This window comes from Meleagris gallopavo, chromosome 1 (assembly GCF_905368555.1).
Source record: "Meleagris gallopavo chromosome 1, MGAL_WU_HG_1.1, whole genome shotgun sequence".
Lineage (NCBI taxonomy): Eukaryota > Metazoa > Chordata > Aves > Galliformes > Phasianidae > Meleagris > Meleagris gallopavo.
The window spans coordinates 47,487,785-47,512,183 of NC_139404.1; the positions used below are offsets into that span (position 1 = coordinate 47,487,785).

Here is a 24,399-nt window from a genome sequence, read left to right on the forward strand (position 1 = left end):
AAATACAGGATTTTAATAATAATCTATATATAAAATGAATGTGTATAAAATGAAGTATAGGGGTCAAAACAACAGAAACAGATCTCTTATTATGAGCTGGACGTTATTAAGGCTCACAATACTAATTTTGGCTATAGAGCTCCAGATATCAGCTTGTAGAGTATAGGAGTGCTGAGAAGGAGAGGAAAGAGCAGATAAAAGTAAATGAAAGGAAATGTACTCCTCACATTTATAAAGTTAGCAAATCCTGTGCCATACTGAAGTTTAACTTAGAAAGATACAATCAAATGCAAAATAAAGTTTTCCCAGGTTATGTAAGAACGTTTCTTGACCTGAAGAAAAAAAAAAACCGAGCACTTATGACAAGAAGTATTGAACAGTTGTATCATAGCATTTCCTCTTTAGGATTGCCCTCAATTTCCTGCTCTACTTTACCTTGGCAGTGCTGAGGAGAGAATTGTTTTATCGCCTACTGGATTTATATTGCATTATTAAAGAAGTCCCTGCAGCCTAACCTGCAGTTCTTTCCATGCAGAAAACAAGCATATCTTACCTTGATTTTTTTTTTTTTACCTTATTTTTTGCTTGACTGCCGTATTTGACTGACAATATGCCCTCAACTATAAAAATGATCACAAAAGTAAACACTTTATCTTAAAATGTGAACACAGGGATGAATGTATTTCCCTATTCGGGTTAATCAAAAGAATTATTTTGGGAGAAAGAAATGTAAATATGATTAATTGAAATGTTAATACAAAGATGAAGAAAGCTGAAGAAAGCAGAGGAAGAACATCTGTATGCTCTTGAAAGATGATGCTTCTGGCTAATTAAACAGATCTGGTATTCGTTTAACTATTTCCGGTGAAAGACATTTCACTTTTTATAAGCTCCATGTAAAGCCACATAGGGCACAATGTCCAAAGATTTCATTATTTTTAAGAGATGAAACTGTGTTCACGGGAAGCAGCTCCTAACTCAGCTGCAGAGCTTGGAGGAAACTTTGTGTTACTTGCTTCTTTCCAAAGCTAATTTAAGCAAAGAAAATGACAAGAGATTATCTCCGTTTTGTACTACATTGATAGAAAACAGTATCAAGAACATGAATCCAATGCCACTGTGATGATGCCGTCAGAAATATATTTGCAATATAGAAGTAAAAATAAAAATCTTACTGTCCAGCTCTTCATGCAATCCCCAAACTCAGAGATTACAGTCCTGTATAAACGTCATTTTACATCTGAGACAAAAGAAACTCAAAAGAACAAAACTGCCCTCTCTCCTCAGCACCGTGGTAAAGAAACGGGGTGCCGCGATCACCAATTTTTACCAAAATCGCACTTTTTTGAGGAGGAAGAAACACAAGCCGAGATGCAGCGCGCAGGGCGGTGGGGCGGGGAGGACTCCGCAACGCACCAATCAGCGCCCGCTGCGCTGCTATAAATAAGGGCGCCTCGGCCGCAACCGCCGGTCCACATCGCGCAGCGCCGTCATGTCTGAGGTCGCTCCGGCACCCGCTGCTGAGGCAGCGCCCGCCGCCTCTCCGGCTCCGGCCAAGGTCGCCGCGAAGAAGCCGAAGAAGGCGGCGGGCGGCGCCAAAGCCCGCAAGCCGGCGGGCCCCAGCGTCACCGAGCTGATCACCAAGGCCGTGTCCGCCTCCAAGGAGCGCAAGGGGCTCTCTCTCGCCGCGCTCAAGAAGGCGCTGGCTGCCGGCGGCTACGACGTGGAGAAGAACAACAGCCGCATCAAGCTGGGGCTCAAGAGCCTCGTCAGCAAGGGCACCCTGGTGCAGACGAAGGGCACCGGCGCCTCCGGCTCGTTCCGCCTCAGCAAGAAGCCGGGAGAGGGCATGGAGAAGGCTCCCAGGAAGAGGACGACTGCAGCTAAAGCCAAGAAGGCAGTGGCCAAGAAACCTGCCAGCGCAGCCAAGAAGCCCAAGAAAGCAGTGGCAGTGAAGAAGAGCCCTAAGAAAGCCAAGAAGCCAGCGGCTGCCACCACGAAGAAGGCAGTAAAGAGCCCTAAGAAAGTTGCCAAGGCTTCCAAGCCCAAAAAGGCTGTGGCTGCCAAGAGCCCGGCCAAGGCAAAGGCTGTGAAGCCCAAAGCTGCCAAGCCCAAGGCGGCCAAACCCAAGACAGCCAAGGCAAAGAAGGCAGCCCCCAAGAAGAAGTAAACCCCTGACCCACATTTAAACCCAACGGCTCTTTTAAGAGCCACCCAAGATTTCCCAAAAAGAGCTGAGCACATTTTTACATAGTTCTGCAACAAAGTATTAGTGGCTTTTAACTACTTCATGCAACCACATCAATTACGTCCTGGAAAACTTCAAACTCCAGTATTATCCGAAGTTGCCTCAAATATTTTCTGTAATGTAGGTGGTGGTTCATTCCTGAAGAATCACTTCCAGATGAATTAGGTATTTAAGGGGTTAAAGTCTGTTTTCTTTTAAGGGAAGCGTGAATATTGTAGCAGGTACTTAATGCTTTCATTATCAGGTCTGACTACAGGAAAGCGGAAATAAGTCATAGGCAGGGAAAGAATGCTCACGAAAACCAAACTAAGGAGAAGCTGGGGAAGATATAAGAAAACAAAAAAATGCACTAACACGGTAACAAGGAATGGAACTTCAACGTTTTCATTAAGGAATTTAGTAAGACTTTTCCAGAAAGTAACTTAAAACACAGAATGTGATTTGTAAGTTAAGTACAAGCAATTTAGCTCTTTTTCTTGAATTTGTTGGTGGCTCTGAAAAGAGCCTTTGGGTTTCTCTACGCACTGTTCTCGGCTTTTTTACTTGGCCTTAGCCTTGTGGCTGTCGGTCTTCTTGGGCAGCAGCACAGCCTGGATGTTGGGCAGCACCCCGCCCTGCGCGATGGTGACCTTGCCCAGCAGCTTGTTGAGCTCCTCGTCGTTGCGGATGGCCAGCTGCAGGTGGCGGGGGATGATGCGCGTCTTCTTGTTGTCGCGGGCCGCGTTGCCCGCCAGCTCCAGGATCTCGGCCGTCAGGTACTCCAGCACGGCCGCCAGGTACACCGGGGCGCCGGCGCCCACCCGCTCCGCGTAGTTGCCCTTGCGCAGCAGCCGGTGCACGCGGCCCACGGGGAACTGCAGCCCGGCCCGCGACGAGCGCGACTTGGCCTTGGCGCGCGCCTTCCCGCCCTGCTTCCCGCGGCCCGACATCGTCGATCAGTCGCTCCGACGAAGGAATCAACAGCTCGCAGCAAAGTGCTCGCCGGCCGCGCCCGCCGCTTATATTCAGTTCGGGCGGAGCGGAGGCGCGCCGTCTGATAGGCTGAGCGGGAGGCGCAATGCGTGCAACCAATGGGCGAGCGAATCGAAGGGCAGCCAATGGTGGAGCGCGTGCAATGGTGACGTCACAAGGCAGCACTTACAGCCAATGGCAACGCGACGCTGCGGAGCTGCTGCTTTGCATAGCGCCGCTATAAAAGCGGCTCCCGCGGTCTGCTGCTTCACATCGCTCCCCGCGAGTGTTCTAGCTGGGTGTTGTTTGTGAGTGCTTGTTTGGTGTTCAGTATGCCTGAGCCGGCCAAGTCTGCGCCTGCCCCCAAGAAGGGCTCCAAGAAGGCGGTCACCAAGACCCAGAAGAAGGGCGACAAGAAAAGACGAAAGAGCCGCAAGGAGAGCTACTCGATCTACGTGTACAAGGTGCTGAAGCAGGTGCACCCCGACACGGGCATCTCGTCCAAGGCCATGGGCATCATGAACTCGTTCGTCAACGACATCTTCGAGCGCATCGCCGGCGAGGCGTCGCGCCTGGCGCACTACAACAAGCGCTCGACCATCACGTCGCGGGAGATCCAGACGGCCGTGCGGCTGCTGCTGCCCGGCGAGCTGGCCAAGCACGCGGTGTCGGAGGGCACTAAGGCAGTCACCAAGTACACCAGCTCCAAGTAGAGTGGTCCTGATTCTTACTTTGAACCCAAAGGCTCTTTTCAGAGCCACCCATTCTTTCAGTAAAAGAGCTAAAGCACTTGGCAGTTGCAGATATATTGTAGTCGTTTTGTCTTAAAAAAAAAAAAAAAAAAAAAAGTAAAATAAGCAGAAAGACGATGTTATGCTGTCAAATGTTAACTGGGTGAGAGCATTACCTGTTTGCTTTATAAAACATTTTCCAGCATCTTCAGGAAAGCGTGTTTATCACGGGTTGCTAAATATGCCTTGAGTCTAATTAACTGTCTCGTTTGTGGGTCACTACCAACCAAAGCTGATGTTCTCAGCAATGGTTGAACTGATTTTGTGTAAATGATTCCCACATCTTCTCCACTTGCGCGAGTGAAAATCTGGTGAACTGGGCACCGCCAAAACATGAAGAATGTAAGATCGCTGTACGATATTAACAAAGAGTTTAAGGCATAGAAGCACCACCATCAGCTTTCTTTCAGGAGAGAGAGAAAGCAATACTCATGGCACCGAGCACAATGTCCCCCACGGCTCCGATCCTCAGCTCTCACCCCTTCTCCGCAGCCCCCATCGCTCCGCGTTGAAGTCCAGGGACGGGACGGGACAGGACAGAGAGGTGCTCGCCGGACGCGCAGCGGCCGAGGCGAGGCGGACCTGAGTGAGGACTGCACTGCGCTCCCCGGACCGGGAAGGGCGCGGGGAAAGGGAGCGGCAGCACTAGGCGGTTCTTGGATGCGTCTCCCCTTCTCGGAGAGCGGAGCCTTACCAAGGGCGGGTGTCAGAAGGCGGGGTCGGGAAGCAGCTCGGCAACGCTCGCACTGCACGAGGCGGCGGCTGCGACCCGCGCCTGGAGCGGTGCTGCCGTGGCCCTGAGCCGATAAGCGATTCCTCAATAACAGCGAACACGGAGGTGAAAAGCGGGCTCTGAATCCAGCCCTGCTTCTGCTGGGAAGGGAGCACGGAGAGTCTGAGGCAGGGAAAGCGGGACTGCGCTATTCTCCCGTCACGCTCTACGCCGCTATTCGTGGGGGCGGCTCTCAGATTTCTCCTTAAACAACGGCGGAGCCGGCAGCGAAAAAGGCGTCCGTGGTGGGCTGGCTCAGCGCGGAGAAGAGCGGGCGGATTGGACGAGGCGGGACGGGGCGGAGCAGGGTTCCCGCCCGCGAAGCGCGGGCTTTTCGAATTGCCAGCCTCGGCCAATGACAGACCGCCTCCCAGGGACATCCAATCGGCAGCGAGCGTGCGGCTATAAATACCGCCGCCGCAGAAGGCTTGCCGCTGTACCTTCGCTGAGAGCCGGGGGTATACTGTCGAGTGCTGTGCGATGGCGCGCACGAAGCAGACGGCGCGTAAGTCGACGGGCGGGAAGGCGCCCCGCAAGCAGCTGGCCACCAAGGCGGCCCGCAAGAGCGCGCCGGCCACGGGCGGCGTGAAGAAGCCGCACCGCTACCGGCCCGGCACGGTGGCGCTGCGCGAGATCCGCCGCTACCAGAAGTCCACGGAGCTGCTGATCCGCAAGCTGCCCTTCCAGCGCCTGGTGCGCGAGATCGCGCAGGACTTCAAGACCGACCTGCGCTTCCAGAGCTCGGCCGTCATGGCGCTGCAGGAGGCGAGCGAGGCCTACCTGGTGGGGCTCTTCGAGGACACCAACCTGTGCGCCATCCACGCCAAGCGCGTCACCATCATGCCCAAGGACATCCAGCTCGCCCGGCGCATCCGCGGGGAGCGCGCCTGAGGCTGCTGTCCCTTCATTGCCAAACCCAAAGGCTCTTTTAAGAGCCACTCCATCTACAACAAAAGGAGCTGTTGACACTATGCAACTAGTAATGGTATATGAAGTGCTGTGCTGCAATTACCTGGATTTTTTTTAGTAATCAATATACCTTTACGTACTGCAAAATATAATTTTGAGTCACATGGGGTGCTGTGGTGACATCACAGTTAACCTCAAGATCAGTTAACTAAAAGACTCCTTTTAGAATCATAGAATCACTCAGATTGGAAAAGACCTTAAAGATCGAGTCCAACCTTGACCTCAGCATACTACCTTAACTAACAGCACTCTACTAAATCCTGCCCTGAGCACCACATCCAAATGGTTCTTAAACACATCAAGGGATGGTGACTCAACCACTTCCCTCGGGAGCCCATTCCAGTGCTTAACAACTCTTTCTGTAAAGAAGTGTTTCCTAATATCCAACCTAAACTTAACCTGGCACAACTTGAGGCCATTTCCCCTCATCCTGTCACCAGTGAGATCAAGCTCTGCTCTCGCTGTAAACACCTTTCAGGTATTGGAAAAGAGCAATAACGTCTACCCTCATCCTACTTTTCCCCAGATGGAACTGCCCCTGTTCCTTCAGTCTCTCCTCGTAGAGTGTATTCTCCAAGCTCTTTACAAGCCTTTCACACATGCAACATATCCGAGTCTGATTACATACCAAAAGATAACCTTGATTACACACTAAAAGTACACACTAACCTCTATCCCCTCATGCTGAGGGATATGATAAGGACCTATTATTGTATGCAGGTATTATAAAGTAACTGATTATTTACTCTTCCCATACTACTCAGTGTAAAATAGGATACTTTTTTTTTTTTACAGTGAAACATAGTAACAAGCAGAAAGAAACATAGACTCATAGAAGACACATAGTTGCAATGATACCAGCTCCTTTTGTTGTAGATGGAGTGGCTCTTAAAAGAGCCTTTGGGTTTGGCAATGAAGGGACAGCAGCCTCAGGCGCGCTCCCCGCGGATGCGCCGGGCGAGCTGGATGTCCTTGGGCATGATGGTGACGCGCTTGGCGTGGATGGCGCACAGGTTGGTGTCCTCGAAGAGCCCCACCAGGTAGGCCTCGCTCGCCTCCTGCAGCGCCATGACGGCCGAGCTCTGGAAGCGCAGGTCGGTCTTGAAGTCCTGCGCGATCTCGCGCACCAGGCGCTGGAAGGGCAGCTTGCGGATCAGCAGCTCCGTGGACTTCTGGTAGCGGCGGATCTCGCGCAGCGCCACCGTGCCGGGCCGGTAGCGGTGCGGCTTCTTCACGCCGCCCGTGGCCGGCGCGCTCTTGCGGGCCGCCTTGGTGGCCAGCTGCTTGCGGGGCGCCTTCCCGCCCGTCGACTTACGCGCCGTCTGCTTCGTGCGCGCCATCGCACAGCACTCGACAGTATACCCCCGGCTCTCAGCGAAGGTACAGCGGCAAGCCTTCTGCGGCGGCGGTATTTATAGCCGCACGCTCGCTGCCGATTGGATGTCCCTGGGAGGCGGTCTGTCATTGGCCGAGGCTGGCAATTCGAAAAGCCCGCGCTTCGCGGGCGGGAACCCTGCTCCGCCCCGTCCCGCCTCGTCCAATCCGCCCGCTCTTCTCCGCGCTGAGCCAGCCCACCACGGACGCCTTTTTCGCTGCCGGCTCCGCCGTTGTTTAAGGAGAAATCTGAGAGCCGCCCCCACGAATAGCGGCGTAGAGCGTGACGGGAGAATAGCGCAGTCCCGCTTTCCCTGCCTCAGACTCTCCGTGCTCCCTTCCCAGCAGAAGCAGGGCTGGATTCAGAGCCCGCTTTTCACCTCCGTGTTCGCTGTTATTGAGGAATCGCTTATCGGCTCAGGGCCACGGCAGCACCGCTCCAGGCGCGGGTCGCAGCCGCCGCCTCGTGCAGTGCGAGCGTTGCCGAGCTGCTTCCCGACCCCGCCTTCTGACACCCGCCCTTGGTAAGGCTCCGCTCTCCGAGAAGGGGAGACGCATCCAAGAACCGCCTAGTGCTGCCGCTCCCTTTCCCCGCCCCCTTCCCGGTCCGGGGAGCGCAGTGCAGTCCTCACTCAGGTCCGCCTCGCCTCGGCCGCTGCGCGTCCGGCGAGCACCTCTCTCTGTCCTGTCCCGTCCCGTCCCTGGACTTCAACGCGGAGCGATGGGGGCTGCGGAGAAGGGGTGAGAGCTGAGGATCGGAGCCGTGGGGGACATTGTGCTCGGCGCTATGGCACCGCTGAGCTGTACGCAGCAGTCGCGCTGCCCCATTTGCTTTCCATTTCGTTTGAGTGAACGCTCATGGTGATGCTGTCCTCATTTGAGGACAATCACGCCATAATACTGTAGCATCTGTGCTTCACTGTTCCTCTATTATTGCGGCTTTTCAGTAGAGCGTCTGCGGGCGGGAGGGAAAGGAGTGGTTGGGGCTAGAAAAAGCAATCACCCCAGAACTCAACGCACTTCAGGGATTGATGTAAAAAAGTTATTTGAGGCCTTAAAAAAAATAGTCAACTATAGATTGCACTCTCTGGCAGGTAGAAAACACTGCTTTTTTCAAAAAGATAAAATGTCCAGCTACTCAAATACGGTACCACTGAAACGAGTATTGGTTCTATACAAAAAAAAAGAAAAAAAAAACCTACTATCAGCACTTTAGCTCTTTTAGTGAAAGAGTAGGTGGCTCTGAAAAGAGCCTTTGGGTTCAAAGTAAGAATCAGGACCACTCTACTTGGAGCTGGTGTACTTGGTGACCGCCTTGGTGCCCTCCGACACCGCGTGCTTGGCCAGCTCGCCGGGCAGCAGCAGCCGCACGGCCGTCTGGATCTCCCGCGACGTGATGGTCGAGCGCTTGTTGTAGTGCGCCAGGCGCGACGCCTCGCCGGCGATGCGCTCGAAGATGTCGTTGACGAACGAGTTCATGATGCCCATGGCCTTGGACGAGATGCCCGTGTCGGGGTGCACCTGCTTCAGCACCTTGTACACGTAGATCGAGTAGCTCTCCTTGCGGCTCTTCTTGCGCTTCTTGTCGCCCTTCTTCTGGGTCTTGGTGACCGCCTTTTTGGAGCCCTTCTTGGGGGCAGGCGCGGACTTGGCCGGCTCAGGCATTGCGATAACAGACACCTCAAACAGCACGGGAACCGACCACAGGAACGTTACTTGCAGGTCTCTTCGCCCCCTTTTATAGCTCCTATATGCAGATTAGGTTCCTCTACTCTCAATTTCTATTGGCTGAGACAGGCCCTATCGCCCATAGGTCTCCTTCCTTAATCGCAATTGGTTAGAATACGATCCGCGCTCTCATTGGCTGATTTCGCAAAATCTCTTTCTGAGCCTATCGAATCACGTTAATTTTACTGAGAAAGGATATAAGAGAGAGCTGTTAGATTGCTGTTACTTCTGCACTTCTATCGCTTTTGACTTTTAGGTTTCTGCGATGTCTGGCCGCGGGAAGCAGGGCGGGAAGGCGCGCGCCAAGGCCAAGTCGCGCTCGTCGCGGGCCGGGCTGCAGTTCCCCGTGGGCCGCGTGCACCGGCTGCTGCGCAAGGGCAACTACGCGGAGCGGGTGGGCGCCGGCGCCCCGGTGTACCTGGCGGCCGTGCTGGAGTACCTGACGGCCGAGATCCTGGAGCTGGCGGGCAACGCGGCCCGCGACAACAAGAAGACGCGCATCATCCCCCGCCACCTGCAGCTGGCCATCCGCAACGACGAGGAGCTCAACAAGCTGCTGGGCAAGGTCACCATCGCGCAGGGCGGGGTGCTGCCCAACATCCAGGCTGTGCTGCTGCCCAAGAAGACCGACAGCCACAAGGCTAAGGCCAAGTAAAAAAGCCGAGAACAGTGCGTAGAGAAACCCAAAGGCTCTTTTCAGAGCCACCAACAAATTCAGAAAAAGAGCTTCGATTTCGTTACATTTAATTAAAGAGTGACAAAAAAAGTTAAAAAAAAAGAAAAAAAAAAAAGCTCAGCCGAAGCTTAGAACTCCTGCCATTAGTACAGGAACGCCCGTGTTATTTCCCTCCCGCCCGCAACTTCCCCACGCCCAGCGTGTCCGCACTGCGCTCCCGGAGAACGATGACAGCCGCGGCGCAGCCAATCCGCACGCAGTGCGGGCAGTTCAAGCTATCGCAGCGCTGCTTCCAAGCGGCGCAGAGGTGTAGCGTCCGCCACTGTCCGTAGCCCGCTCGCCCACCCCCATCGTAAAAAACATAACGCGTTTCTCTGATCTTCCTCGGGAAGCAGCCAAGAAAATCGTTTAACCAGTATTTCAGCTCCTTTTGGGAAATATTGGGTGGCTCTTAAAAGAGCCGTTGGGTTTAAAAGCGGGTCAAGAGTTATCTTCCACGAGGATTTACTTCTTCTTGGGAGCCGCCTTCTTTGCCTTGGCTGTCTTGGGTTTGGCCGCCTTGGGCTTGGCAGCTTTGGGCTTCACAGCCTTTGCCTTGGCCGGGCTCTTGGCAGCCACAGCCTTTTTGGGCTTGGAAGCCTTGGAAGCCTTCTTAGGGCTCTTTACTGCCTTCTTCGTGGTGGCTGCCGCTGGCTTCTTGGCTTTCTTAGGGCTCTTCTTCACTGCCACTGCTTTCTTGGGCTTCTTGGCAGCGCTGGCAGGTTTCTTGGTCACTGCCTTCTTGGCCTTAGCTGCAGTCGTCCTCTTCCTGGGAGCCTTCTCCATGCCCTCTCCCGGCTTCTTGCTGAGGCGGAACGAGCCGGAGGCGCCGGTGCCCTTCGTCTGCACCAGGGTGCCCTTGCTGACGAGGCTCTTGAGCCCCAGCTTGATGCGGCTGTTGTTCTTCTCCACGTCGTAGCCGCCGGCGGCCAGCGCCTTCTTGAGCGCGGCGAGGGAGAGCCCCTTGCGCTCCTTGGAGGCGGACACGGCCTTGGTGATCAGCTCGGTGACGCTGGGGCCCGCGGGCTTGCGGGCTTTAGCGCCGCCCGCCGCCTTCTTCGGCTTCTTCGCGGCGCCCTTGGCGGCGGGGGCGGGGGAGGCGGCGGGCGCTGCAGCTGGAGCGGTCTCGGCCATGGCGGCGGTGCGAGTAGCACTAGAGGCGGAGGCCGCAGCGCTCCCATTTATAGCAGCGCAGCGGGCGCTGATTGGTGCACGCCGCCCCGCCCCGCTCCGCTGCTGCTCGGCGCTCGGCCGCTCAGCTTGTGTTTCTTCGGGGAGAATAAAGTGTGTTTTTTCTACTTTATCTGTCACGAAATCGCTCTTTCTCTACATGTGAGGGAGCGTGGAGGGGTCTATTTTCACCTGTGGTTGTCTTGTTCTAGAAAAAGTTGCGTTCGGGAGGAGAGAGGACGATAAATCCCGTGTCCTGCAACCAAGCGGTCCTTCCGAGAGCGAAAGTTTTGTTTTTCTTTGTAAATTATAAGTTGTCCTTTAATGCTAGCGCGAAACAACAAAGTCGGCGTCAATCTCTAGAGGGTCTTCTTTCCCCCTGAGTGGGAAGCGGGTGGCCAGGGCCTCGCTGTTCCGAACCACACGGCTCCAAATCTGCCGAGGTAGCACAGCTGCCTGCTGCAGTGCCTGCGCGCTGCTCACCCTGCTCCAGTCCTCCGTCACTGCCAAACGCTCCGTTGGGGATATTTCTCCCCAAACTTCCCAAGCTACAATAGCAAGCCTATCTACGTGACATAGGAGACGATTTACAGTTTGTGCGGCTCCAAATGAGAGGCTTTCTCTGCAACCCTTTGCTGCTGTTAACGTGGCACGGGGCTCTTTAATGATAATGGCTGAACAGGGACATGAAGATCAAATGGGAAAACGTTTGTGTCGAATGACTGAGATGCATGGAAACCTCTGGCACACCGAAACAGGCCACATAACAAAAACATGCGGTGCTATTTATGTACAATATGTTGGTGTGATTCAGTAACATGGAAATAATGGACAGAGTGCATCTGCAGGAGATGTGACAATGCCACTTCATGCATATTATGATGCCAAAATAGGAAGAAAACTCCCCAGCTTTGCCCATTGCTCACTCAGCAGTTGCAGTCAAAGTCAGAGCAGTTTCTGTATACAGAACCTTTGGCTGTAGCATGCAGTGACCCAAAGCTGTTTGGATCAAAACATGCACACTTCCCTGTCAGCTAACACTTTGTACGCATTTCGGTACTTGACAGGATTTCCTCGTTCATTTATCTTGAAGTTTGTCCTTTCACAGCTCTCACCCATCATATTGCTGCATTTCTGCCTAATGTGTACAAATTGTTCTTGCAGGGTGCTGACTAGATGCTCAGCTCCATTGTTTCAGCAAAATGGAAGATATGTGACTGGGAAAAAAATAACAACACACTCCCTTCTGCCATTCCACCACAGGGAAGGTGAATAGAAATCTTTGTCTCTCTGACCCTTCCTGATCACTGATATTTCCCTGCTGAGAGTTATCCCTCGAGCAGGCAGGGTGGCTAGGATGGAAAATCCATCAGATCATGTTGGCCTTCCAAGCAGCACTGGAAGCAGGGTGGCTCATAGAACGATATTCCCCAGGGATTTTACGATGGCAACATAACTCAGCCATAAGCCAGATGTACTTCATGTGGCAATAGAGGATATAGAGAACTGAACAGTGAAATTGATAGTGTCTCATAAAGCTCCCCAAATTTAGGTGGATGAATTCTGCTCCATCACATGAAACCCTGTGCTCTCTAAAAGCTAACCTTGTTACAGATTCCATAAGATGAACCTCTTTATATTCACTAACTCTTCCTATATTGTAGTTCCAGTGCTTGGGTTGAGACAGATGCCTTTCTACCCCACAATAAATCAGCTTCCTTCATTCTCTGCAACTTCTGTTTTGCAAGAACAATAATGCAGCACAATAGAAGATTTTTCTCCAATCTGTAATTTGATCTTCCTGAGACTGTTCTCCTCTGGGTGTTAAAAATCTTTCATACACACAGTCTGTTGGAATGCCTAAAACCTATATAGCAGCGATAACCACAGTACCCACCATCTCTCAGCATGTGCCAAAGCAGCACTGCAGCACATTGCTGCGATCCTCACCCCACTTTTGAAGCCATTGAACTCCATCAGTTTATATCCATCAAAAAAGGCTATTTCTCAACTCAAAACAATTTCTGTAATCATTTTAAGGGCTTCTGCTTTTTTGATTTTTTCTGATTATGTGTTTACTCCATGATTCCCCTTTTACTGTTTGGAAGGCAATATATTCTCTTTGCACAAGCAAACAGCAAAGCCACAATGTTAGGAGGAAAAGTGTAAGTACCAGAGAAGACCAAAGCATTCAAGATGAGGTGAATGCAGCACCACTTCATTTAGTAGTGATAGTGAAAGCACAAGGACAGTGATTTGCTCTCCTGCCCCATGTACAGCTATTCCCTGTGTGCGATTAACAGCAGAGAAGCTGGAAGTTATGCACCAGAGGTTATCACTGTAGTCATATTCAGTCTTAATTGGGATATGCAGAAACAGCACACATTTCCCTGCAATGCAGGCACAAAAAAGAGCAGATAGAGAGGATACTTGCTGGAGAGATTCTCCCTCCTTCCTCTTAACCATTTGCCATCACAGTTACAGCAAGCTCTGCTGCCTCAGGTTAGATGAGGTGACCATCAAGAAATAATATAAATGTCAGAGCTGTTCTATGTTGTTTGTTTCTGAGCACTTCCAAGTGTTGTTAGTACAATCACTGTGAGGCAGCTCAGGCTACAGAGCAAGATCTGGAAGCCATTCAGAGCACTTCCAGCCAGTCTGATATATATAGATTGTTATAACCAATAACATATGCCTACTAACTTTAAAGAAAACATCACAATTCAAACTAAACTTCAAGCCTGCAAGATAGATAAGAATTGCAAGATAAGGGCAATTTTCCATTTTTTTTTCTTGTCTCTTTTATGTTACTTACCCCTGCACTAGGTGATGAAGCATAGCGACCACCACCACTGACATCACTGGTGCTACAGAGACCACTTTATAGAGAATTATTACTTATGCATTTCTACACATACGCAGGGTAATTCTTCTTGAATTTATTTGCTTATCTTCTCCTCTTTCTTATAAGTTTTTCACTTGTCATTCGTGTTTAAGCACACTTTTCTTGTTTCCACACCTTCCAAACAAGAGGCCACATCTGCTTTAGGGGTAGGAGAACTGAGAGTCACTTGTCCACACTTCTTAGAAATTAAATTATTTTGATCCTCCAACTTTTATTTGGTTCAGATTTTCCACCCTCCTCCTGTTGAGTCAACATGTGAACTCTCACCACTTCCTGTGAGGAGGAAAACAGTTCAGAGATGATTCATTTAATTCGACAGCAAAATAAATAAAATAAAACAAAATACAACAAAGTTAAAAAATCAAAATCCAGTGAATCAGTTTCCTTATTTTCATTTTCAATTTGTTAGAAAGTTCAGCTCCCTCCTGTACACACACAGGCCAAATGGGGATGTCAGCCCACAGGTGGGGGTGGATCAGGCCATGGGGTAACTCCTCACAGACACTCAGAATGGTTGAGGTTGGCAGTACCTCTGGATCCTTCTGCCCCAAACTCCACTCAAGCAGGGACAACCAGGGTAGGGTGCACAGGATCACATCCAGATGGGTTTTTGATTATCTTCAGGGAAGGAGATCCTCCAACCTTCTCTGGGCAGCCGGTGCCAGTGACCTAAGTCTCTCCGTACCCACAAGCAAGTCACAAAGCCCTAAGGGGGCCAGTAGGAACAGCTATTTGCTCACTAAGGTAGCCAGTCTTGCACTTGTGGCTGCTTCATCCTGGACCTTCCTTCCCAGCCTGTCCAGAGCAGAAAGGCCATGGCAGCATGTGCGCCTGGCTGCTGAGACAAACATCCTCCTCCTCTCCCTGTGCTGATGATGTTCCCTGCACTTTTCCAGGAGGCCGCTGGGATGCAGAACCTGCAAAGGAAAGGAGTGGATTGGCACCCATGTCCAGCAGCTGAAGTGCTGCCCTGAGCTCAGTGTAAAAATAACTGCTGACATCACAGGGGCTGTGCAAGCAGACATCTTTGGAGAATGGTTGAAGGAGGATGGATACTTCTAGCAGGTTCTTTCATCACCTTCATCTTGAGCATGCAAGGTGTGCTATGTACAGAACTCAGACCCTGAATCCATTTGCCTTTCTTGTTCCTTTTCCACTGGACACCTCTGTAGTTTTCCACTGATGGAAAATTTCCAAGAATTACCAGTGAGCAACATTTATAGAATGGCTTAGGTTGGAGGGACCTTAAATATTATCTAGTTCCAACCCCAGTTCTTTCCGTCCTTCTTCCTGGTATATATTGAAATGAGAAATTCCTGTGACAGCTGCTCTATGCAGGAAAAAAAAAATTGTGTTCCAGAGATTCCCATTGGTCTATTGGTACCTCTTCTTCACCAGTATATGTAAAGAAAAAAATGCTGTGGCCTCAAAGACCAAATCAATGCTCCTCACATCAAGCCACCAAGAATCAGAATGAAACACACTTAGAAATGGCAAAGCCTCAGTCTCCTGTTGTAAGTGAGCCCAGAGCAAAGAAATTTAAAATCACAGCCTGATCAGTGCTATTAAAGCTGTGCTGGGTCACAGGGCAGATTCAGGAAGCACTCACTGAAAATAGTGGTCACCTACATTCATCACCTACCCATTTAGCAATTTGTTTCCTTGCAAGTCAGAAGGGTTTGTGCTGAGGCACCTCTAAAACTCACTGAGCTTTCATTAAAGATTGCTGCAGAACAGCCAGAAAGTATCAGTTGCCTGCAGCTTAGGGTTGGTACCATAGGTCCTGGATTCAAACTGATGTTATTTTTGAATGTACATCAGGAAATGCATCAGCCTCCATATGCTTCCTGAAATATGAAAGGCAGTGATAAGTAGGTAGCCTGATTGTTAACACCTCCTTACAGTCTACTGTGCTAGGGAGAAAAAGTCACTTACCATAGAGGAGATTTTGGAGAAAGAGACTGTTGGGTTTTTTTTGTTTTTTGTTTGTTTTCTGGGCTACCTCATAACAACTTACCATGTTAAGAACTTCCTACAGAACTGCTAAAGAAAAAAATAATGCTTCAGGTGCAATACTTATTCTGTAATGAGGCTGAAGGAAGAAGGATGCTCATCTTCTGACACCTCTCTAAAGAGAGAAAATACTTGCATTCTGAACCTTGATCCAGTTCCCCATTCAAGCAAGGGTCTATGAAAAGAGGCCATGTCCATCTTCCCTGCCCAGTTCCCCTTCTTCCAGCCTGCAGAGCTGCATCAGATGTGAAAAAGTTCTACTAGAGCTCTAACATTCAGTACAAAATGCTGCCACCTGATCTGTACAGTCACTCAGTCTCAGATGTGCCACAAGTATGAAATAAAACCAGCTTAGAAATGAGCCCAAGAACACTCCAAGTGTGTTAGGAAGTGTGTATAAGCTTGCCTCATGGATTTGGATTAAATCTGATCTAAGTATCAAGAATTTGTTTTGTTCTTAAAGGTAGAGTCCACAATCAGTCTCCAAGGCAGCTCTGTCAAATTCAGTATCTGCTCCCAGAGGTACATACATTTGTGGCAGGATGCTCAGTGTGCATGGCCTGTAGCACACCCTTCTTGCACATCTGGCCTAAAGCACTGCTAACAGCCACCTTCAGCTGGAGTTCTCTGCATCTAAGGTGAAGCACAGATCACAGACAAGCTGCATTTATTTTATCCACAATCTGCCCCATTTCCCAAACTTCCCACCATACCAGCCTACATGAGATGTAGGAAGCAAGGAAGCAAGTGGATTTTTCCTTTCTTGCACCTTGTTATCATAAATACACATCCATCTATCCAACTATCCCAGTTATTATTTCTGTGCAGCAATCTGCACTCCTTAAAGAAACAAACAAGATTTTCCAGTGTAGCCAGCAGCATTTGGTCTCTAAAGAGGAAGAAGATGGAGAAATTAATAAAACCAAATATAAACTTTGATTGATCATTAAAGCAAGTGGTTACAAGTCCGTTTAGGAAGGGAGGAACATACTAAGTAGGAAGGTGCCACCCTCATACTGCTGCTTCCCAGCATGGTTCTGTGGCTGGGAGCAGGGCTGGGCTGTCTCACTGCAGCGGGAAGGACATCATGAGAGACAAAACAGGTCTGGGCTGCAGCACTAGATTGTTAACTAAAAACACTCCAGTGTGCATTTTCCTGCATGGCTTTGTGATCCTGCTGCCAGACTTGTTCCTGCATCTCGTCTCCAACCTGAAGAAACCCGCACAGAAACCAGCACAGCCTGCACAGCCCTTGTTTCCATCATCTAGTAGGATACTATTGCTTTAGTCACCTCAGGGATTGCCAACATCTGGCTGCTATGCAAATGAGGCCATTTGCAAATGTTCTTAATTCTCATCAGTCTTCCTCAAAGCAGGGATAGAGGGTTGCAAGCGCTCCATCTCAGCAGCTGGCAAGGCACAAGAGCCAGAAAGTGGATGTAAAGGACGTCCCAACAGCTGGATACGCCTCCCCTCCTAACACTGAGCTCAGCAAAGAAGTTGCAGCAGTACCTGCATGAGTGATGTTTAGGAGTTACAGAAGAAAACCTTTCCTAAAACCTCTTTCATATATTGCATCATCAGAATGTGCAGCCCCAGGCTGGAAAGCTCAGGGGCTTTCGGAGGTGGAGATGCTCTGAGCAAAAGCATCCTTGCTCCCGGCAGTAGCAGAGGGTGAAACAGTGACTCCGCTCTCCTAAATGCAGCTCTGATGTCTCTTGTGTTAACTTATTGCCAGATTCTCAGCTTGAATGAGGCCTCAGGTTCACATTGCATGCCTGTTGGTATTCACTGATAGAAAACCTTCTCTAAATATACAACTGCACCAGCATTTTAGCTAGCTGTATTGTCTGCAGAGCCCATTGTCTCATTGTTCACCTCTCTTTCTAGGTCATTTAGTAGCTGTGTTCTGTAGCCCAGATCCTAGTGCAGACTCTTGCAGGCTTCAACATTGACCTTTTCCTATTTAGTCTTTTTTTTTTTTTATTAAAGTCTTTGATCTCATATTTATCCATGCTTGATTTTCCCTTTTATCTTCCTGCTGAGTTTTAAGATCTTTTCAGCGAGGCTTTGTAAAAAGGCCTTGGAAACTCAAGCAAATCACATCAAACAGGTCACACTTCTCCACATACTGGATGACCCCATCAAAAAAACACACCTCCATGATGTTTTCAAGGCAGGACCTGCCTTCAAATGCTGAAACTATGCCTACTTGATTGAAAAAGCTGTATTTATCCAGGAGGTTGTGCTGAGCCTTGTTACAGCTCCACTGGTGTGGCTGGCATAGCCACATCTGCAGCCCTGTGACCTGACAGGCTCTCAGGCAGGGCTTTCGCTGCTGCAACAGATGGAGGATTTAGTAATAGCTTTGATTTTTTAACTAGTGACTCATCTGATCCCTTCTGGGATGGCTCAATTATATTTTATCCACTAGAGTTTATATTGTATTTTTTAGTGCAGACACACCTGCAGCTTTTTGAATGCTATTTCCTTACTCTCAGCCCACCCTGCTGTTATCAGTGCCTTTTCAAGCCTTTCTGTGTTATTGGCAGCTCTGCCATTGACTCCCCAGCATGATCAGTCACTTCAGCCATCTCCATCCACCTTTGAAAACTTAATACTCCCATCTGTTCCTTTGAGTTTCTTTCTGCCAGCTTAAGGTTTCTAAAGAGCCTACTATATCAGCATCTTCCTTTAAAATAAAGAAGGAGATAGCTTCCATTTTTTTCTCTGAATTGACTTGAGTGAGGTTCACGAGGTTGTCTTATGAGTCTGGATGACCCAACCGGCTTCTCCAAGCAAGTAGCAAGGGTCACTATTTGGTTGCTCAAAATGCTGCAATCAAACACTAGTAGATAGACTTATGGAATCACAGAACTGTTACAATCACCTAGTCCAACCTCCAGCCCATCCCCACCATGCCCACTAACCACATCCCTCAGTGCCACACCCACATGGTTCAGGAACACCTTCAGGGATGGTGACTCTACCTCCTCCGTGGGCAGCCTGTGCCACTGCAGCACTATTCTAAGAAATTTCTCCTCATCCTCTAAGCCTTTGTGCTTCTCATGATGATGCCATTTTTAGTAAGCATTCATTTTTTAAAACTGCACATTTGCACACCAAGAGGTCATTTGATCATGCCCCATCTTTATGGCTTCTGCTCATATTTTTGGGTGTATCTGCAGATGCACGGAAGTATATTCTCTCTCAGATTTCCTTTCCTTCCTTCCATGTTCTGATCAGGAGAATATTAGGAAATAGGATAAACCCACTCGAGTCAAGAGCTGCTGACCATCTTCATTCTCTCTTTAAACTGTTTCAGGGACATTGGGCAGCAGAGTGCACAGCATGCATCTGAACCAGGAGCCTTGAAGAAGTGCCAAGTACCAGTTTCCATTACATCCTGACTCCATCGCAAGTCATCTTCCTCTTTCATGGAAACCTGGGCAGCCCTTATGGGAGTAGTGAGATACTCTTGATAAGTGTCCCAATAGTATACTTGATCCTTGGCTTGAAATATACTGTCAGGATTATCACAGTGAAAAGATAATAAATGAAAAATGCTTACCAATGCTGTGGGCTCACAGTAAACTCCACAAGGAGCAATCTCCTGGAAGAGACCCTTTCTCAGCGGCAGTCAGCTCTTAAATGGGATCTAGGAGAGGTGGAGCCAGGCTCCACCCCTTCTGGTAACACAGGTGAATTACCTTCACTTGTGTTCCTGTGGCAGACTCATTGCTTGCCTCAGATGGTCAATCAGAGGTTCAGGCCATGATTCACCAATTCCCATACACTGATCTCCCAGCTCATGCCACAGAAATGTGACAGGCATACAACAGCTTAAAGAAGCTCGAAGGGAGTTAAAAAATATTTCCTCAATCTTCAGTCGAAAACGCATCTCACCCAGTTTCAGCACACTTCTGGGGTTTACACCCAATCCCATTTATTCACCTGCTGAAACTCTCACTAGAGCAAGGAAAAACAGCCATCCCCATGGGTTCAGCCCGTCCTTTTCAGGGACCTACTCTGTAATAAGTGGTTTAAATTCTGCAGGTTCCTGCTTTTTTCCAGTGCCCAAGGAGAGCTTAAAGATACATTTCTGTTAGCTAAAGTTATGTAAACGAAATCCTGCCTTTATGAGCAAGGGCTGGAAAAGCATCTTGTCCACTCAGGACAGGCAGTACAAATGCTTGGTCAGTCAGGTTGCCTTGTCACAGATAAAAATAATACTTTGATTTTCTCCAGTAGAAAGCAAGGGAGCTCCTGATAAAGGAGCAAGACTGGGACAAAGTCATTCTGGATTTAATCAGTATCATAAATTTCATTATTTTGTTTTCATTGCAGTGCATTTTTTAGATGGAACAGTTCCCGCTTATTCTTAATGCTGGTAGTAAGACTTTAACGATATGAAGTTAATCAAAACAACATCAGTAACCAGGTATTGCCAGTGTTTGTTAAAAAAACTGTAAAACATTGAGAAGAGACCTGAAAAATTCAGAGGAGTTCAGAACTGGGTCTTTCATTACAGTGCGAATTGCTCAACCTTAATTCAACTTCTTCAAATGTAGTACTGGATTCTTTACGGACTGTGCATCAAATCTGTTACTTGATGATGAAGAAATACAACTGCAACACATGATTGTGATCATGTCGGCGCACATCAATTCCCTCTTTATAAAATTTTATAAATTTATAATTTATATTTATTTTAGAGCTAAATGATGGCACCACTCATTGTCAGAAGTTGGCATCACTGATAAAATTGGCATGGAACTGACAGGAAGACCTGCAATGCAGCCTCCATGTATCCAGATCATTCCATCTCCAATAACTACATTTGATAACTAGTGGTCTTATTAAAAAAAAAAAAAAATTGGTTATTGTTATGAATATTAGGTATCTCCCTCAGCTAGCTGCAAATGATATGCAATGCAACAGCTGGTTTATGTGAAAGAAGCAAGAGATGAATTGAGATTAAACAAAAGCAAAAATTCTAAAACCATAATCTTTTCCTTTTGCATATTTAAGAATAGATAGTAGAGTTCATAAAGACTGTAAAATCTGTTTTTCTTACAAAATATCAATGCACTCCCATCATTTTTTTTGGTCCTATTGGTTCTGAATGTTACATCTACCCAGGAATCTGTTATCCCAAGTCTCCTAAGATGAGTTTTGGAGATTTATACCTAAGTTTTTTCAGCTCTTTTGCTTTCTTGCTAAAGAGATGTTGGTGCCGCACCTCACAACTCAGCTGCCTTTGTTTCCCTTTCACACTGCTGTCCTGGGGGCAGTGCCCTCAAACACAGAAGTGTGCAGAACAGAAATGTCACTGAAGGCTCCTGCACCAGCAGCTCTCCTCCATCACTGTGTGCTCGCAAAGAGACATCACTGTAGTAAGAGGAATTCAGACTCTTGTTTTCTTGGAGTCAGTGTTAAAGCACAAGTTCAGCCATCAAGAAGCCCACAAAGAAAAAAGCCATGAGAAGCCAAGTTACCTAATTTCTACAAGGTTTCTTTGCAGCTCTGGAATGATTCAATATGAATGAAATCATTCTCTGTTCTCTGCAGTGCTTGAGGGTTCAGGCAGCCAGGCCCACTCACTGTGGTGTTGATGCCGAAACACTGAGCAAGCCTGACTCAGTCCCATCAGCTGCGCCATGGGCAAGGCTTGAGACTCAGCGGGGAGCTGTTTTTTGTGCATCAGAGAGTGCCCTGTGCCATGCGTGAAGCATAGAATTAAAGGTGGTAGGTGACAGTGTCAGCTGGTCTGCTTATGTTGATCACAGTAGTTTGCTCTCCATGTTCTAATCAATATTCAATCTCTGCAGACACCTCTGGCAGTATTTTGACAAGGCAAGTTAAGATGGTGTTCTCATCATGTGAATGCTTGTTCACAGAGCAGGAACAGGTGTTAATGCACTGGCGTAATACAGTACTGTCCCATTCCTCCTCCCTGGCCAGACCTATCTATCTCCTAAACCATTTTCTTTCAGCTGAAATTACCCCCACACAGATGACGAGAGCCCTGAGCAGGCTGTCTCACGAATGCTTTGAAAAAAATTAATTTTGTAGAATCTTAGAATCATAGAATCATTAAGGTTGTATGAAACCACTAAGATCACCTAGTCCCACTGTCAGCCACCCCCACCATGCCCACTGACCATGTTCTCAGTGCCACATCCACACGGTTCTTGAGCACCTCCAGGGATAGTGACTGAACCACCTCCCTGGGCAGCCTGTGCCACTGCAGCACCATTCTTTCCGAGAATAACTTATTCCTAATATCCAATTGAACTCTCTCTGTCACAACTTGAGGCCATCATCTCTCATTCTATCGCTGTTACCAGGAAGAAGAGGCCAATCTTCAGCTCACCACAAGCTCCCTTGAGGTCATGGTAGCGCACAATAAGGTTCCCCTGAGCTCCTGTTCTCCAGACTGAACAACCACACTTCCCTCAGCTGCTCCTCCTAAAATCTGTGTTCCAAATTTCCATCTACCAGTAAGATTACTAAAAGCCAGTGCATCCTTTTTGATCTGGTTTACATTATTTTTTAGTTTTTGATTATTTCAGGTTTTCACTGAATGTGTATGAATGGCTTGCCATAAAGAGTTAAAATATGTCATCAATTCAGTCTACCACCAAAAAATAAAAGACAGTTTTTAACCCTATGATCCAGCAGTTAAAGCTGAAAACCCTAAATAAGACAAAATATCACGTCATAAAGATGGTATTTGAATGTAAATGTACTTTTGATCAAATAATATTAATAGAAGTGTATCTTTGAAATTCTATCTTCAAATGTCACGCTGCAGTAGCTCCAAACAGCTTCAAAATAAACACTTCTGCACTACATCCCTCCTGCTGGAGAGAATGAGAGCAGAAAGACCAGTCTCTTCTGCCAAAACTCACTGGAAGGAAGAAAGCCCGAGCAATAAAACATCCTTCCTTCCCCTTGATTGTCATCTGCTCCCACAAAATGTCTTCAGGACATATTTTGCATGGGTCTGGCTTCTGCCCATTTTGAGAGGATGTGGCTAGATGGGGAAAGAGTGAAGCAGAGGGACCATTTTTGGCTAGGACATTTGTTTGTGATACACCAGCTGCACCTCTTCCACTCTCCAACCCCAGCTCCTCATGGGTCAAGAATGAAAGGACTGCAACAGCAGAGGGATTTGGATGAAAACATACGGCAGACAGCACTGCTCAGTGAGCGTCAGGCATACCCCACCAGTCTTGAGGTCCCTGGTAGCTGAGATTCACTCACAGCCCCGGGGGACCTTTCTAGTGACTCAGCAGATGTCCTCACATCTGGACAGCTGGAATAACGGTGTTGAAAGCATTTCACTACCTGGGAGGTACTCAGGAGAGATGCTCCTCTGATCCTTCTCCCAGTATGTCTCTCCTCCTGGCTGGGGAGGTCTCCATACTACCAGGAGAGAAGGGCATTACACACACCAAAGGGATGCTTGTGAGAGTGTGAGCAGGGACAAAGGCAGACCACAGCATGCTGCAGTATGCTCCCTAGGAAATAATGCTTCTTTTTCTAATGAACATTTATTTTTAAAAATCGAGTTGACATTTTAGCAGTCATTAGGTATCTAAAGGGGGACTGTAAGAAAGAAGGGGATAGACTTCACAGCATGGACTGCTGTGACAGGACAAGGAGAAATGATTTCAAACTAAAAGAGGGGAGATTTAGGCTGGATATAAGGAAGATGAGGGTGATGAGGCACTGGAACAGGTTTGCCCAGAGAGGTGGTGGATGCCTTGTCCCTGGAGAAATCCAAGGTCAGGCAAGAGGGCTTTGAGCATCCTAGTTGAACTGTAGGTGTCCCTGCTCATTGCAGGGGAGTTGGACCAGGTGACCTTTAAAGGTTCTTCCAACTCAAACTGTTCTATGATTCTATGATTATTATCTGAGCTCTTCATGGAAAGTCTTTATTTTCTAGATATGCATCTTGTTATTGGGATGGGTTATGGAGAAATGTTCTCCTTGTATAAAAGAAATACCACATCTGTCAGCTGCAAACCCTCGCCAAAGCTGATGGGCTGCAATTCAAGCATATGTTTGCTGAAACAAAGAGAAAGGTTGAAGCACAATTTCCCTTGGTGTCAAAATTCACCTTCCTGTTAGCATGTAATCCGTACAAAGTGTAACTGACAAAGATTGCTTATTTAAGAACCTTCAAAACAGTGCTTTCTCTTTCCAAGTCTGTGGCAGGTTGAAGTTGCTCTTCAGTGCTATTAGTTTTTTAAGTTCATGCTCAGTGTCATGCAAGTCCATCCTGATAAAGCACCTGGCATACTGTTTCACAGTCATTTTAAGATGGTCCAAAACTAAGCTGACACAAAAATGAACAGCCTCAGCTGTTCTTCTCTCTCTGCCTGCAGCTCCACAGTCCTTGTCCCTTCTTTAGGTCAGCTTCAGCAACCAAGTGTCTGTGCAGCTCGCAGTTCCTGTTCAGTGAGCAGGAGTGTCACACTATCCCCATCACTCTGACCACTTCATCCAGGCCACATCTTTTTGTAGGCAGAGCTGTCAGGCAACAGTAGGCAGCAGAAGAGGGGATCCGAGTGACCTTTCCTGCTGGTCATCAACTGCTGGGCAGGCACCTTAGGGAAAGAACAGTGCCCATCATTAAGAAATGGCAAAATCACCAGAAGATCACCCCTTTTGAAGGTCTGTGCATGGCTTTGTCTACTCAGAAGGGGTAAGAATGGAAATCCAGAGCAACCATCTTGCCACAGAGCCCAAGCA

The 24,399-nt window shown here is 48.4% G+C and overlaps 8 protein-coding genes across 8 annotated transcripts; 4 read left to right on the forward strand and 4 right to left on the reverse strand.

The window, feature by feature from the left end:
• The first annotated feature begins 1,298 nt into the window (after positions 1-1,298).
• On the forward strand, positions 1,299-2,461 carry LOC104915397 (histone H1.11L). Its single transcript, XM_010726292.4, has one exon. It carries the CDS (start codon positions 1,493-1,495, stop codon positions 2,168-2,170), a length of 678 nt encoding a protein of 225 aa, XP_010724594.2. The 5' UTR covers positions 1,299-1,492; the 3' UTR covers positions 2,171-2,461.
• A 155-nt stretch (positions 2,462-2,616) lies between these two features.
• LOC104915398 (histone H2A-IV) lies at positions 2,617-3,251 on the reverse strand. The gene has a single exon (XM_085224610.1). The coding sequence runs from the start codon at positions 3,175-3,177 to the stop codon at positions 2,788-2,790; it is 390 nt and encodes a 129-aa protein (XP_085080736.1). The 5' UTR covers positions 3,178-3,251; the 3' UTR covers positions 2,617-2,787.
• Positions 3,252-3,371: 120 nt separating this feature from the next.
• LOC100543441 (histone H2B 5) lies at positions 3,372-4,005 on the forward strand. The gene has a single exon (XM_003202208.4). It carries the CDS (start codon positions 3,532-3,534, stop codon positions 3,910-3,912), a length of 381 nt encoding a protein of 126 aa, XP_003202256.2. The 5' UTR covers positions 3,372-3,531; the 3' UTR covers positions 3,913-4,005.
• A 282-nt stretch (positions 4,006-4,287) lies between these two features.
• Positions 4,288-5,717, forward strand: LOC104911269 (histone H3). The gene has a single exon (XM_085224591.1). It carries the CDS (start codon positions 5,243-5,245, stop codon positions 5,651-5,653), a length of 411 nt encoding a protein of 136 aa, XP_085080717.1. The 5' UTR covers positions 4,288-5,242; the 3' UTR covers positions 5,654-5,717.
• Positions 5,718-6,596: 879 nt separating this feature from the next.
• LOC100544693 (histone H3) lies at positions 6,597-8,192 on the reverse strand. The gene has a single exon (XM_085224597.1). The coding sequence runs from the start codon at positions 7,069-7,071 to the stop codon at positions 6,661-6,663; it is 411 nt and encodes a 136-aa protein (XP_085080723.1). The 5' UTR covers positions 7,072-8,192; the 3' UTR covers positions 6,597-6,660.
• Positions 8,193-8,338: 146 nt separating this feature from the next.
• LOC100540203 (histone H2B 1/2/3/4/6) lies at positions 8,339-8,911 on the reverse strand. Its single transcript, XM_085224686.1, has one exon. It carries the CDS (start codon positions 8,768-8,770, stop codon positions 8,390-8,392), a length of 381 nt encoding a protein of 126 aa, XP_085080812.1. The 5' UTR covers positions 8,771-8,911; the 3' UTR covers positions 8,339-8,389.
• A 104-nt stretch (positions 8,912-9,015) lies between these two features.
• LOC104910706 (histone H2A-IV) lies at positions 9,016-9,637 on the forward strand. The gene has a single exon (XM_019610992.3). It carries the CDS (start codon positions 9,099-9,101, stop codon positions 9,486-9,488), a length of 390 nt encoding a protein of 129 aa, XP_019466537.2. The 5' UTR covers positions 9,016-9,098; the 3' UTR covers positions 9,489-9,637.
• On the reverse strand, positions 9,561-10,704 carry LOC104916935 (histone H1.11R-like). Its single transcript, XM_010728007.3, has one exon. It carries the CDS (start codon positions 10,680-10,682, stop codon positions 10,014-10,016), a length of 669 nt encoding a protein of 222 aa, XP_010726309.2. The 5' UTR covers positions 10,683-10,704; the 3' UTR covers positions 9,561-10,013.
• Positions 10,705-24,399: the final 13,695 nt, after the last annotated feature.